This window comes from Lissotriton helveticus, chromosome 2_1, assembly GCF_964261635.1.
Source record: "Lissotriton helveticus chromosome 2_1, aLisHel1.1, whole genome shotgun sequence".
Classification (NCBI taxonomy): Eukaryota; Metazoa; Chordata; class Amphibia; order Caudata; family Salamandridae; genus Lissotriton; species Lissotriton helveticus.
In genome coordinates this window covers 1,024,924,804-1,024,939,832 of record NC_136059.1, presented here as the reverse complement: position 1 = coordinate 1,024,939,832, position 15,029 = coordinate 1,024,924,804, and the positions used below count along the sequence as shown (strand labels likewise).

The 15,029-nt window shown below is 47.8% G+C and overlaps 1 protein-coding gene across 4 annotated transcripts in view; it reads left to right on the top strand.

The window, feature by feature from the left end:
- Positions 1-15,029, top strand: part of NAA35 (N-alpha-acetyltransferase 35, NatC auxiliary subunit) — a 423,189-nt gene that overhangs the window by 380,685 nt on the left and 27,475 nt on the right. For all 4 annotated transcript variants that reach the window (XM_078675799.1, XM_078675796.1, XM_078675797.1 and 1 more), the window contains exon 22: positions 8,831-8,911. In XM_078675799.1, coding sequence (XP_078531925.1) covers positions 8,831-8,911 — 81 coding nt within the window. The remainder of the gene's footprint in view (positions 1-8,830; positions 8,912-15,029) is intronic.

The window sequence follows — 15,029 nt, the reverse complement described above, 5'->3', positions numbered from 1 at the left end:
TGTCCATCATCGGTAGCATCCGTGCCTGAAGTGACACTGTTGTTCCTATATAGGCACCCTTCAGGCGTGCTGACGTCAGTTCTTTTTTTTCCGCTCCAACCAGCACTGATCCGAGAGAAGAGCTACCCATCAGTCAGTTTTTGACTAAACTTTTTCGATGTTTTGTCAACAGTTTTTGAGGGTTTTCCTCCTGGTGTGTCGAGAATGTCAAATGGGATTCAAGCCCTTTCGAGCCGGTCACCGTCCGATGTTGGTGACAGGCCAGCACCACGTCTGTCTGTGTTTGGAGCGCAATCCAAAGTCGTGCTACGATTCCTGGGCCATGCACCCGAAGGCTTTGAGGGAGCGATTCCTAAAGCTCAGGGTGACCTGCATGCGACTACGTGCAAGTCTACATCCTAGTTGAGGGAAGGTCCCGGGAATGGTCATGGAGCACAAAGTCTACATCGTCCCACTCAAGTCCTCGTGACATTCGGGTAAGTCAAGGCACAAGAAAAAAGTCAAATAATTCTTCGACTTCTCCTCGTCCATGTGCCAACGTGAAGAGGGAGCTTCCTCATTCTAGGCCCCATACCCCGAAATCTGCGCCTGGCAGACGCCACGCCTCCCCGAATTTCCATGAGTCGAAGTGCCCCCGCACAACTGAAGAAGTTCTGTGCGGCCTTGTGCCTCACATTTGGATAGTCCGATCGCTCCAACACGCCTTCAGTCCCCAGGGTAGGAAAGGGCCCCATCTGGTTCCACGCCTGTGGCTCTGGCTCCAGTGGGCCCCCAAGGATCCATTCCTGGATCTGGAGTGACATAGGTCGTACCATCTCAACCTTTCCTGGCCAGATGCTCCAGGCGCCACCATCCCCGTTGTCATCCCCAACTCCGAAAAGGAGCCAGATGGGCATCACTAGACGTCAACTCTGATGCTATCAGGAGCCTTGCCTCCTAAATCAGAGCCTTAGCCCTATTTTCTTGGGCTAGACCTCGGGGAAGACTGGGATGGGTTGCTGGACCCTCTATAATACCATCCGTATGAGGAAGAAAATAATATGGACTTGTGAGGAACTGGGTGATGGCAGAGGCCTGGATACGCCTCCAGATGCTTGTCTGCTTTCTCCCCCCCTACCATGACCCGGGCCGTACTCTCCCAAGCTGTTATCGACAGGAGAGAGGCGCAATTCGATACAGACGTGACACAGCTGACTCGCTAGGTAGATCAGTTTCCCCTACTGTGGCCCTTAGGCACCATGCCATGCTGAGGATGACTAGCATTTCGGGGGATGTAGAAGTTTCCCTTATGGACATGCGCTTCGATGGCACACATCACTTCGGAGACCAGGCGTTTTCGGTGCTCGTGTGCTTTAAGAACTCTCGGGCAAAGGCTAGGTCCTTGGGTCTTGCAGCTGCCCCCTGTCCATCCCAATCTGCCTTTCGCTCCTTTCATGACTACATGAGGGGTTTCCAGCTAGGCCAATTTCTGCCCAGCCACCACGCCGTACATGCTCTGCAGTCTTTGAGTGGACGAGGGCGCGGTACTCACAGATCTCGTGGGTCAGCTGTCTGGCGGTCTGGTCAGTCCGTCACTCCTGACTACAACAACTCTCAAACCCTCCTATTCTGTCAGTTTACCACCATGGGCACCCAGATGGCAACAGGATTCACCTCTCCTGCCCTACTGGCAGTCCATAACGTCAGATAGGTGGATTTTGCAGATTGTCCGAAGGGGCTACTCTCTCCCCTTTGAGGCTACCCTTCACCCCATACCACCATTTCACGACCTGCTGGCGGAGGATCATTTGTCTATTCTCAGCAAAGAGGTTACAGCTCTCTTAGCCAAGGGAGCTATAGAGTGGGTTTCTGGTGCCAGAAGTAGGCTGCGGTTGCTATTCCTGCTACGTTCTGGTTCCCAAAAAGGACAAAGGCCTTCATCCTATTCTAGATATGCAAATGCTCAATCCCTTCCTCACGAAGGAGAAATTCACAATGCTCATGTTAGCTCAGATCTTGTCTGCCCTGGACCCAGGAGACTGGATGGTAGCGTTGAACTCGCAGGACGCCTATTTTCATATTCCTGTCCTGCCTACCCACCGGCGCTTACTGCGGTTTACGGTAGGCCATGAGTACTTTCAGTTCACCATGCTCCTCTTTGGCCTTACCAGCGCCCCTAAGGTGTTCACCAAGGTGATGCCAGTGATTGCAGTTTATCTATGGAGAGCAAGGGTTAAAGTCCTCCCCTTATCTCAATGACTGGATGCTGAAGGCTGGCTCGCCCCAGTCTGTTGTCTCCCATCTCCAGTCTACAGCGAAGCTTTTGCACTTGCTGGGATTCACTATCAACATGCCGAAGTCATACCTGACTCCCTCTCAGACGCTCCCTTTCATCGGAGCTGTTCTGGACACAGTGCAGTTTTTGGCTTATCCTTCTGAGCGAGAGTCCAGGATATTCAGGATATGATACCAATGTTTCAGCCTCTATCCTGGATTTCGGGGATATTGACTTGAAGGCTGCTGGGCCTCATGGCATCCTGTATCCTGCCGATAACACATGCCAGATGGCATATGCAGGCTCTGCAGTGAGACCTGAAGTTCCAGTGAGCGCAGCATCACGGGAATCTGTCAACATGGTTCAGATCTTGGAGGAAACTGCGAATGATCTGCAGTGGTGGCTAAAAAATCACGATTGGTTCAGACGCAGACCCCTCTCCCTTCTCCAACCAGATCTCACGGTAGTGACAGATGCGTCACTCCTGGGATGGGGCGTCCTTTTGGGAGAGGTGGACGTCAGAGGACCCTGGTCTCTGGCGGAATCCGTGAAATCCGACTGGCATTGAAAGCCGTACTACCCTCCATTAAGGGAAGGATGGTACAAGTGCTCACGGACAACACCACCTCCAAGTGGTACTGCAACAAACAGGGCGGGTGGGGTCGTGGATCCTTTGTCAAGAGGCATTGCGCCTCTGGTCATGTCTGTAAAAGCAGGGCATATCCCTAGTGGTTCAATACCTAGCGGGCTCTCTGAAAGCCAGAGCAGACAAACTCAGCCGACGATGCCTATCGTATCACCCGAAGGTGGCACAGGGTCTCTTTCAGCAGTGGGAAGAACCTTGGTTAGATCTGTTCGCCTCCGCAGAGAACGTGCAATGTCACCAGTTTTGCATGCTGGAGTTTCCAAAGTGGCTCACGCCCTTTGATGCTTTTCATCTCGAGTGGAGTTCCGACCTCATGTACGCCTTTCCACCCATACCACTCCTGCCCAGAGTTCTCCAGAAGATCAGGAACGACCGGGCCCAAGTCATCCTTGTAGGAGGATGGCTCTGTATATGTTGTACACCTATTGGTGATACACCCTGCACTGAACCCAGGGAACCCTTAGTGATAGTGTAAGAGGTTCCTGATAACCCAAGCTCTCAAGGGGTTGCTGTGGAGAGCAGCAAAGGCTTATCCAGGAGGTTGTAAAGTGGGTGCATTTACCACAAAAGTCAGTCCGTGAGAATTGCACAGGAAAGAACCACACCAATGCTAGAAAAATACAATAGTATTTATTACACACCAACACTAAACTACTTTGGTATATGGATGAATGAGTTATTTGATACTGCGTATGAATCACGCCCAACAGGGGTATTTCAGCACAGCAGTCAGTGCAGTAGATTGATGTTGAGTTAAAATAGCGCTGTTTATAGTACTTTCCTTAATTTATTATAGTCTGGCTGGTTCTGACATGAAGTGGTAGGGTTGGAGCTAGATAGGAGAAAGATCTCCCATCTGGCTCGTTGTATGCGGGTGACTACCAGTAGTTCCTTCTTACTGGATCGTAGGTTCCTAACATGGTGATATTGTAGGATCCTCTGACAGAGATACTCGGGCCCTTGCGCAACCAGCCGGGCTTTGTAGATTAAACAGCACATTTTTAACCTTATCCAGTTTTTTACTGGCAACCATTGGAGAGATTTTAGATGGGGAGCAGACTTAGATCTGGGTGGTTGGTTACAGATCAATTGTGCTGCTGTGTTTTGGACAGCCTGCAGTTTAGACACTAGAGACTCATTTGCTGAGGTGAGTAATGTGTGCCATAATCTAGTCGACTCACGACAAGAGCCTGTACCAGAGTCTTCCTGGCAGATAATGTAAGAAATGGAAAGACTTTCTTCAATAGGCACAGCATGTAGAAACGTGCCCTTTGTAGATTCTTTCATGTTGAGTTCCTGATCTAGCTTAAGTCCTACGTTTTTCACTACCTTGCTAGGGATAGGGTCATTTCTTAATTCTGGTGGCCACCAGTCTGGATCCACAAAGTTTGGACTTCCCTAAACAACATAATCTCAGTTTCCTGTTTCTCCTACCCGGAGATATTCATTTATACACAGTAACAATATCAGTAAAACACATGGGCCCCTATTGGGGTGGAGGGTGCAAACGATATACTAAGTAAATGGAATGCAAAAGGAGTACCAAACCAAGACTACCACCCAAGGATCTGTAGGCCAGGGTAAGCACGGAACCACCAAAGGTAACTAACGAGAAGTCCCTAGGGGTCCAGGTGCAGAGGTGATAACCCCGGTCAGTGTTCATAGAACATCTTGGGGAAGGCCCCTTCCCACTGGACCCTGAGGAAACCCTTTGGAACCAAGGAGGTTGGAGAGCACCCCCACCCGTGGATACCCAGAGAAGCAGGATACCTACACCAGGGAGCATAGGTGTGAATTGGTGTTGTAACCGCCCGTTGAAATCAGTGGGGATCTTCGGAATTCCAGCTGCTACCATAACCTGTGGACCAGCTCAGTGGAACCCAGGCATGGATCCGGGTGAGGAGCCCCTGAGGGGAATTGAGACTGAGTCCTAGTCACCTGGAGTCGTCCCGAAGGTGCAGGAGCACAATGCCCACCCTTCTTGGGGGTACTTTACGGTAGGATGTAGGTCTTGGAGTTGCAGCTGTAGAGACCAGACGACGTAGAAACACAGAGCCATCCACAAGCTGTCTCACGACGGTCGACGAATTGCAGGAGGGTCAGTGGCCAGCAGGACCACCAAAAAGCTTCGGAAAATGCAGAAGGCGCATTGCTGGAAGAGTTGCACAAAGTAGGACTTGCAAGGACCCGGGAACTCACCCAGAACAGGTAAGTTAGTGCCAGCCCACAACAAGCAGGAGAGCCAGCAGGAATCAATGGAAGACCATGTAGGGACCCTCTGGCAGCAGGTACAGGGAGTTGCAGGGAGGCCTCAGCAGCACAACAAAGATAGAGGCCAACATCGCAGGAGATGCAGTGAGGATGTCGCTTTTGCAGCAGGGAGATGCTTGAGGCTGGGGCTTCTTGGAGCTTGAAGATCTGCAGAATAACAAGTGCACAGGAGCCCTGTTCCAGCAGCTCAACGAGGGATTGCAGTCTTTTTTCAAATTGCATCAAAGACAGGTCAGGCCTCGGGAGAACTACCAAACCACCACCTATGTTGTAGAGCCTTGAACAGTCAGTGGAACAGCAGGATGCACAGACCGATCATTGACGTTGAGGTGCCTGCGGCTGCAGGGGAATGACTCCTTCACTCTAAGGGAGATTCCTTTCAGCTGTCCGATGCACACAGAGTCCTTGTGCTTCTGGAGGATGCACCGCCACAAATGGTTGCAAAGCACGGAGACAAAGTTGCAGTAGGAGCCTTCCTACCAGGAGCAGTCTTATCTTGAGTCCGGCACAGCCAACAGCAGAGTTCAGTGTTCAGGATTGTCCACAAGATTCTTCTGCTCCTGAAGACGAGTCTTGCAGAGGAATCCTTGTTCCAGACGAATCTAGGGTCCCACCCTCAGGGGAGCCATTACGTAACCCAGGATGGGAGATGGATAGCTTCTGTGGTGACCCACCTATGGGGGGGATCAGGCATGCTACTCTGATGGTCTGACCTGTCAGATGCTCCCAGGGGCCTCTGCTTATCTTGCTTTCAAGAAGGCGGAATCCAGCAGCCACCTGCCTCATGTGGGAGGTGCTGGACAGGGAAGTGGTCACTTCCCTGTCTTTTGTGTGACTTCGTGACAGAGCACGGAGCCAAGTGCTCCTGCAGTGAAGTAAACCGGTTTATGCGTGGAGGGCATCAAATGTGCCCTTCAAAGCAGCCTGGTTGCTCTTGGAAGCACCCCCACCTAGCCCAGAGACACTTAATTCTAAAGGAGAGGTGGCTACACCTCTCCTCTACAAGAAATCCTTTGTTCTGCCTTCGCCTGTCCGAGTTAGGCTCACCAGCAGGAGGGCAAACAGTGTCTGGGGTCGGTGGCAGCACTGGCTTGCATGCAGACCCTCCAAGGATACACAGGTAGACATTGGGGGGGGGGGGGTCCTCTAAGGAGCCCCGCCACCCCAGTACATGGTCTCATGCAACTAACACTGGAATTGGTGTAGCTGCAGAATTTCAAGATGTTTGATGCCAAGCATGAGCACGTTCAGTGAAATCATTATGTAGTTGGAAATCTCGAGTTTGACAGTGTCCACTACATACCTTAAAATGGCTTCCCTGCACTTACAAAGCGAAGTAGATGGAGTTTGGGATTTGTAGGGGTACCTCTGCTCATGCAGGGGCACTCTCACACTTAGAACCATGCACTATGCCTGTGGGCTGTAGGGCCTGCCTTAGGGGTGATGTATAAGTTTTAAGAGCATGCACCATTTCACGCAGGCTGCAATGTCAGATCTAGTTTCCATGGGTGGCATAATACATGCTGCAGCCTATGGGATAGTCCTGTTCACTAGGGACGTTCAGGGGTAGACAAGTATGCCAGTTGTGCGGTGTACAAAGTACTTACCAGTCAATTTAGAGGAGAGAACCCGACACTGGGGTCCTGGTTAACAGGATACCTGTGTACTACAGTCTAAAGACCCTGACCCCAGGCAAAAAGTGGGGTCAACCATGTCAGAAAGATCCTATTTTCCTACAATCCTTGTGACTCAGGACTGTGCACAGAGTCTGGTATCCCAAGCATGGCCATCAATCCTCCTATCAGGCTGCCTTTTTGGGAAGATCTTCTGTTGAAGTATCAGGGGAGGGTTCTCCACCTGAACTGTCCACTTTCCACCTTCTTGCATGGAGATTGAGCAGCGACAGGTGACAGCTTTTGACCTTCCTCCAAAAGTCTATAACATCATCTTGGCAGCTAGGCATCCCTCCACCACGACAGAATACGCTAGCCGTTGAAGAAAACAAATATGGCATTGGCATGGTGTGCAGAAAAATCTATTGATCCCCTTTCTGTTCTTCTTTTTGAAGTCTTACTTTTCATTCTTTCGCTTGCCCAGCAGGGATGTGCTCCAGGTTCTTATCAGTCTGCTCTATCTGCCTTTTTGCGGTTGCCTGACCAACCACCTTTGTTCAAGTCCCCTATTGTACAACGTTTCTCAAAGGTCTTACTCATCTCTTCCCTCCTTCACCATTCATTATGCCTCAGGTGGACCTTAATTTAATTTTCACTTTTTTAATGTGCGCTCCTTTCTAGCCTCTCCACAATTGTCTGCTCCGGCTTCTCACACTGAAAACAGCCTTCCTTGTGGCAATTACATCTGCTCGTAGAGTGAGTGAGCTGCAGGCCCTATCATCTAAGCCTCCTTACCTCTCAGTTTATCCTCAAGGGCCTCCCTGCACATGTTCACTAAACATTACTGTCTGGTACGCAGGGATGGCCACTTTGCCTGTTTGGTCCTGCAGGACTTTTTTGAAATTAGTTTTCAGACCCCCCTCCGGGATGGTATTGCTTGGATATCTAGTCAAAAGGTAAGGAATATGCATCTAGACGTCTCTATCAAATGACCAGTTTACTTATCCTTGGTAATGCCTTATCTAGTAGAGACTATATCTAGCTGCAGATTCCTTACCGACTCACCCATCCTCTGGCTCTGTGAACGGATTTCTAGGGGCAATGATGACCCCTTTCTGGGCCCTAGTTTTGACACACTAGTGGTCAGTGTCCCTCATGGCTCCGTCGGTGCACCTGGGTGGCGCCTATATAGGAACCGCGACGTCACTTCTGGCGCAGACAATGCCAGCGATGGACGCAGAGCTGATTGATGCCACCTACCGGTGCGCAGTGGTACTGCTCACGAAATATCTTCCGGATCCGGGCCGACGCCTGGGGAAATTCAAAAGGTAAGGAATCTGCAGCTAGATATAGTCTATACCATAGAAGGCGTTATCAGTGCACGAGGCCAGGTTTTGTCACGTACCAAAGCCAATTCTCTTGGAAGTGCTCTGCCATGCTTCCTGAGAGCGAGCACGATACCTTACATTATTCACTCTTCAGCCATTGAGTGCAGGTGTGATGTAACATAAATGTTATGAAATCTTGGTTTCAAAGGCCTGTTCCAAATCTGGGAGGTGTCACTCGCACAGAATTTCACAAATCTAAAGGCCTTCGAGCTGATCTTCAGAAATAACTCCAGAAAGAAAGTGTGTTCCAGGTCTTGACTATCTGATTATATACTATAAATATACATATAAGTATATGTTCGGTGGATGTAAAGCATCTTGAAGTAGCTGCTTGTACTCCTCTGGCAGACCCAAGTTTTAGATCAGCATTCATGTCACTGTGTTCTAAGGTTAAGCGAAATCGCACGGCAGTTTCTCATAAGGACTAAATGGCGCTTTTAATCATTAACTCACAATAAACCTTGACAGCTTCTTGTTCCGCCCAAGGTACAGCATGCCTTCATGTCATTCCGCTCTGGTTGCTCCCCTTGTGCTCATTTCAAAGTAAAGTTGCGTTGGACTTCATGTCATAAATCCATGGAATTAATCCGTGTACATAATTCCATCAGTTTTGAAACATTTAAGCAACACCTAATATCGCCTTATTTTTTTTATGCAGGTCAATCAGATTTTGAAAGTTGCAAAACCCAATATTGTAGTCATGAAGCTGCTTGCAGGCGGTCACAAGAAAGATTCCAAGGTGAGGATATTTTTCTGATATGCACACACTTTGTAAATGTAGGTCATAGGAGTAAAATGTGAGATTTTCGAATAGAGACGTAAAACAATGTTTTAAGCTGAAGTTTTTTCTTAACGTTTTGTAACTGCATTTTAACTTTAAAATCACTGATCTGTGAATTAAAGTGGTCTAATGTGATCTGTTCGTTCTTACAGATAGGCTATAGCCTTCTTAAAATGCTGTCGTTTGTTATCTACTTTAATATTTACAAACTAGGCTGGAATGGCTTTTTAAATGAGTGATCATCGGTTGACATTTAAACTAACTTTCACATTTGCTTCCAATATCCAAAGTGTATTAAACGTACATCCTTAAATTCCACATATTTCGAATGTTCAATTATTGCTTCATTGAAACATGGTGGCATAATCTTAGTTTAGAATGGAAGCGTTTTGTGACCCATTTGGACACTTTGCATTGGCTGCTTAAACAAAAGTGCAGCCCAGGAGATCTATTCCTGGGCCCGTTGTTACTTAAAAACCCACGCTAGTCTATATGTAGATACATCCCAGATATACTGTTTACTGGGCTGACGTCGTCTACTCGCAGGGACACCTAAAAAGGGCAGGAGTCTAGTCTTGGGCTGTGTTTATTAAGGATGTGGGACAGCAGCACTTTTATTCGGACAACAATGGGAGCTCCTGATTAAGAACAGAAGATGTCAGGATTAGGAAGAAACGTTTCTGTTCATTCCTGAATGGACAAGTCTGTGTTTGCAAATTTCCCACCAACTTAAATGAATACGAATAAGACCTTCTGATCTTAGAAGACAAAATATTGCGGATTGCGAGCTGTTAGTTAATGCTGCATAACCTAATTGTATTTCTGTTTTGCAATAAAGGTTTTGAGTAATTAGTTGCTAAAATACAGAAGAACCTTATTTCAATATTGCTTTCTATAATGGGCCTGTGTCATGCCTGTTGCTTGTCCGAGTGCTTTTGCTCAATGTTCTTACGGGAAATGCAGTCCGTGATGGCATAAACAATAGCATGATTTGATGCCCAATTTTTGGCTGTGCCACATCTTGATTTAATGTTCTCACGTATAATTATTTGTAATGAAAAGTTTCAGCCTAACTCGTTACTTTTTGTTTTTGTTTACATTTGTTTATTGGGTTTTAACAATCAAGTATCATGGCAGTAGAACTCAATACATTAATACATTCTTGCACCAATTAGTTAAAATGCAATTCTCATGACCATAGGCCTTAATCCTCGATACGTCAGGAGCCAAGTGTGCCCAATGTGCGACCAAGTCTATGGATATCGTGGTGTGTTGAAGAGGCCATAGTGTACATCTTTTCAGTAAGTTACGCTGGGTGTGTCTAATACAGCACTGTCGGGCCTCTCGTGATAGCATGTCGCGGTCAGGTATGGGCTACCGCTGTAGTCGTATTAGGTTGGATCGTTATTGCAGGAATGTCCCAAAAACTTTTTGAGCTATCATAGCTATATGTGTTCCCAATAAAGAAATGTGGCCGGATTTTCTGCCGGTCTAACTTTCAACTATTTCTAACTGTGGGGGATAAACTATAGGGAAGGTAGGGTGTCTGGGTGGGGTTCTAGCTGTGACCTAATAGGATTTTTTTTTTATCGAGGTAATTGTAGTTTCTCGATGGGGCGTGGGAACATATCAGGAGACGCACGAGAGGGGGATCGGTGTCACAACTTCTGTGGCATCCGCAGTGTTGCCCATGGAGGGTTCTAAGCAGGTCTGCAATTCAGGCGTGATCCCAAGTTACTTGTGTCTCTCAGACACTCCCTCTGACTAGTGGGACAGGAGGGGACGGCCGGGTCTGAGTCCGCTCATCTGTGAGGGGTTCGGGGGGGGGGGTCTGTCTCGTGAGTAAATGTATGTAGTAACTGCGCCCATTCTAAGGAAATAGGGTGTTTACGGGTCCCTCTCAGTTCTTCTTCCCTAAGTGTTTCTTCCTCTGCCTTCCCCCATTTTTTCATTGCGCCAATCCAGGCTGCTTCTGGTGGTCCTGTTGGGGATCTCCAGTGCATGGCTGTACCCCTCTTCGCTAGTAGGATGGCTAGGGACATAAAGCGATATTGCACCTTCTCAGTCTTCTTCTTGCAAAAAATCCCAAGAGCGCAAGCCTCCCATGTTGACATATTTGCGATTTGGGTTGTGTCCTTCAGTGTCTGTTGTACCCTGTCCCAATACCCCTGGATAGTGGGGCAATCCCAGAACATGTGTCTGAAGTCCGCGGCAAGGGTTTGACAGCGGGGGCATGTAAATTATGTGTCAGGGAAAAACTGACGGAGACGATGCGGTGTGAGGTAAGCCCTGTGTAGGATGTTGAATTGTATGTTCCGAAATTGTGCATTTCTGGAAACCTTTTTGGGGTATTCTAAGGCAGTGTTCCATTCCTTGTCGTGTACCACCCTTCCTATGTCCGTTTCCCATTTCTGGCGTAATGGTTGTAGTGTCGGGAGGATCAGTGAGCGCAACGCTTTGTAGAGCCAAGTGACCAGAAGGCGCCCCACCCCCATGTCCAAGATAGCGTGAATTACTGGATGCATTGGGGGCTCCTCCGTGTTGGGGTTCCAGAACCGTCCGCTCCTATCCACGAGTTGTCTGTGTATTAAGAATTGCCCGGGCGGGAGATCGCACTGCTCAATCATTTGAGCAAATGTCTTAATCTGTCCTTCTTCGAACAGGGGCTCTACTTCCGTAACTGGTAGTTCCGTCCAGACTCGTAGGGTACCCTCTGTGTAATACTTGTCCCCCCTGGGGAAGCCCACCAGTGGTAGTAAAGGTGAATATGGGGGTTTGTCTTTTGACAATCGGTGTACTCTCATCATGCAGGTACGGGCTATTGAAACCAGGAGCGGTCGAGAGCGCGCCGGTTTGGCCCCGGGCAGCAACAGCCTACGGATTGCCGGTAATGGCATAGGGCCCTCCGCAGCGACCGACTCCCCCATGTGACGCCCCGCCGTCCAATACGATAGCCACTGTAATTGTGCTGCCAGAAAGTATGCCTCAAAGGCCGGCGCTCCTAGACCCCCTTCTGTCGTGGGCAGGTATAATGTTGCCAACGCCACTCTGTGTCTGCCGTCTCCCCAAATCAGCTCTGTGAGAAGGCAATCCAACTCTAAGAAAAAGGAGCGTGGTGGAATCACTGGGAGATTAGCGAAATTATACAGTAGACGAGGGACCATTATCATTTTCGCAATGGCCACCCGTCCTATGGGAGCCAGGGGCAAAGTTTTCCAAAACCCCACCGCTGTTCGCAGCCCCGCCAATGTCTTACGATAGTTCCCCTCTTAAAGATCCTCAGGGGTGTGGAACAGTCGCACTCCCAGATATCTAGGAGCATCCCCGTTCCATGCAAGGGATTGTGACCCAATCTGTACCTCAAACGGGGCCAAGTGGGGCAGCCTAACTCGTTTCATAACTGTTAAATTGTGAGTAACTGCTGCGTTGGGTGCGGCAATGGGTTTGTTATATATACTGTAATAGTGGCCCTTGCATTAAAGGTGTTACGCATCCTGGAGGCATTGTATTATTTTGTTTCAAAATTTCGCTTTTATCTATTCCTAATGACTTTGGTTTAAGCGGCTTTAAAAACGAGTGTTCACTTAGTGCAGTGATCCATGTCTATGTGATTAGAAGATTTACATGCCGATTACAAGTGCCTTGGATTTGGCTATGTTACATTCGCCACCCTTCCCCAGTAGTAATTATTTATGTTCTTAAGAGGTCGAAGGCCCAAGATAAGAAAGTTCACAATAATGAGCGTGGTATACTCTGTTGTGTGATTTGCACGTTGTGGTGCTGTATCTAGGTGTCTGGACCTCACCTCACTGCTTACAGTGTGAGATGTGAGGTAATAAGTGGTAGGTTGGAGTCTGGCTGTTTGTGTAGCCACATACCCACACCTGCAGAGGGAACAGAAACTCTTAATACCACTAGGCTGCACAAAGTTCTGATTTAGAATGCTTCCATTTTTCTCACATTTTAAATTCCTCATTTGCTCAGTTAGATAACTGAAATGTTTAAAACCTTCCTGGGTAACCTTCCTGCATAAAATCTTGTTGTTGGATTTGAGTTATCTAGGTAATCTTAGACCAATTGCTATCACTCCATTAAAATCATTGATACGGATGGTCACAGCACAAATGGGACATATTCAGAAGAGGTGGCAAACCAGAACAATAATCATTTGGGGGTTTTCGCCATCAGAAGAGATGCAGAGCCAGCCCTAGTTGATGTCACAGAGCAAGTCTTGAGTAAAGAAAATAGATGAAGTGTTGTTTGGTGCTTGGTTCATTCCGTCTTACAGAAAAAATCTAGGTGTGTATAAGTGAAACAGAGTGCAGTATATCTGCCTGCGTTGTTGCTCAGGGCCACACCTCTTTGCAACATTTATGGTAAACGTTTGAATGGCGTATTGACTTTTAACGGGGTGACTTCTAATTAACAGGCAATTATCTTGTGGACCATGTCATCATATAGGAGTATTTTGCACTGGATGTTTTACTATTACTGCTGATAGGCTCTGAAAACACTTTGTCCTGATTAGGTACAGAGTTTAAGCAACCTAAGTTATAAGCAGCTTTATTCATACGACATCCAAAATTAAGATGTGATGGGTATAACTGACATCATTTGCTCTTTTCTGCATCTTCCAAGCTGGAGCTGTGTTCCCACCTTGTTGGTTTCGCAAGGACTCTTGATCAGTGTGCTAGGCAACGATGTCACAGCCATAAATGACAGTATTCAAGCCCTGGCCCGATTGCAGCAAACAGATGCTGTCACAGAACCGCACAAGTTGTAGTTTGATGCCTGGGCATCAGACACAACTTTATTGTATGATAAATGTGTCCTTATGCACCCAGAAGCGATTCAAGACAGAGAGGTGAAGAATTAGTGGTTGCTGTCTTCACAAATGGCTTGCTCCGAGACATGTGGCCATTCCTGCTGCCACTCCACTTTCTGCTCAAAATCGCCAAGACCAGGTCCAAGCGCAAGCATGAAAAAGTTAAGCTGGATCTGTCCATCAGGCCACCACTCAGACTCATAAGAGAAGGCGCCAGGACATCAATAATTAATCAGAACTCCCTTGAGGTAATAGGCCACAGAACCGATTGGTCAGTTGGTCCCGACACACCCGGTCAGTATACCCTGGGCTTCTGCCGATTGAGGCCTTCAAAGAGGTTGTGCTACATATCTTAAATGCACCTCGAGCTCCCTCAGCTACCCCATGGTTCCATAGAACCGCATTGGCCTCTAGTTGGGTTACCCCCGACAGTTCCTTCTATGGTGCCATATGTCCCTGTGGGACCGGTTAGCAGCCTCATACTGACTCCGATATTGACTATCACTCTTGCCCGAGATCCACACTGGTTTTTCCCTCGCCAGTGCAGCTGCCTACTCCACTGGCGCAGATTTATGTTCAGATGCCAAAACTCACGTCGGAATGTGAACCAATGTTGGACGAACTCAGCCGATGTCATGCCACGAAATTACAAAAGCGCAACCACTTGTTACATAGTCTGACTTTTACACAGTGCCAATACAGTGTCACAGCTATAATGAGAGCCTCTGTTTTCTTTTTGTTTCTGATTCTAATTCTTTGCCCCAGCAGGGTCCACTTCTGGATACTCATGAGGGTGATAAGAAGGATGGATTGCTCCCCCCTTATTACATTGATTATGCCTTACACCTTGATTTACAAAACACCGGTGGGCTTTATGCATCCCTTGAGACAGAGTTTGAGTTGCTGTATGGGCCACCAACTGAAGGCCGTCTCTCATTTGCAGTGGTGATTCAGAGGACAGCTGCAGTACTAGAATTATCGCTGCCCACCATTGACACTAAGATAAATGTTTTGACTGAAATGTTGCAGCTAGGGCAGGCAATATCAAAGCCATTTCTTGCATTTAATGACATCCTCACAGATACATTGATGGCTACCTGGTTTAAACCATGCTCTTGCCGGTTAGTTAGTTGGAAAGAAGCAAGGTGACATGGGCCAGACCCCAGTGACCCTGATTTTCTCACCAAGCATCTCACTCCAAATAATATCATTGTACCAGCTTCGACCAGTAAGTTGAAGTCTAATTCATTT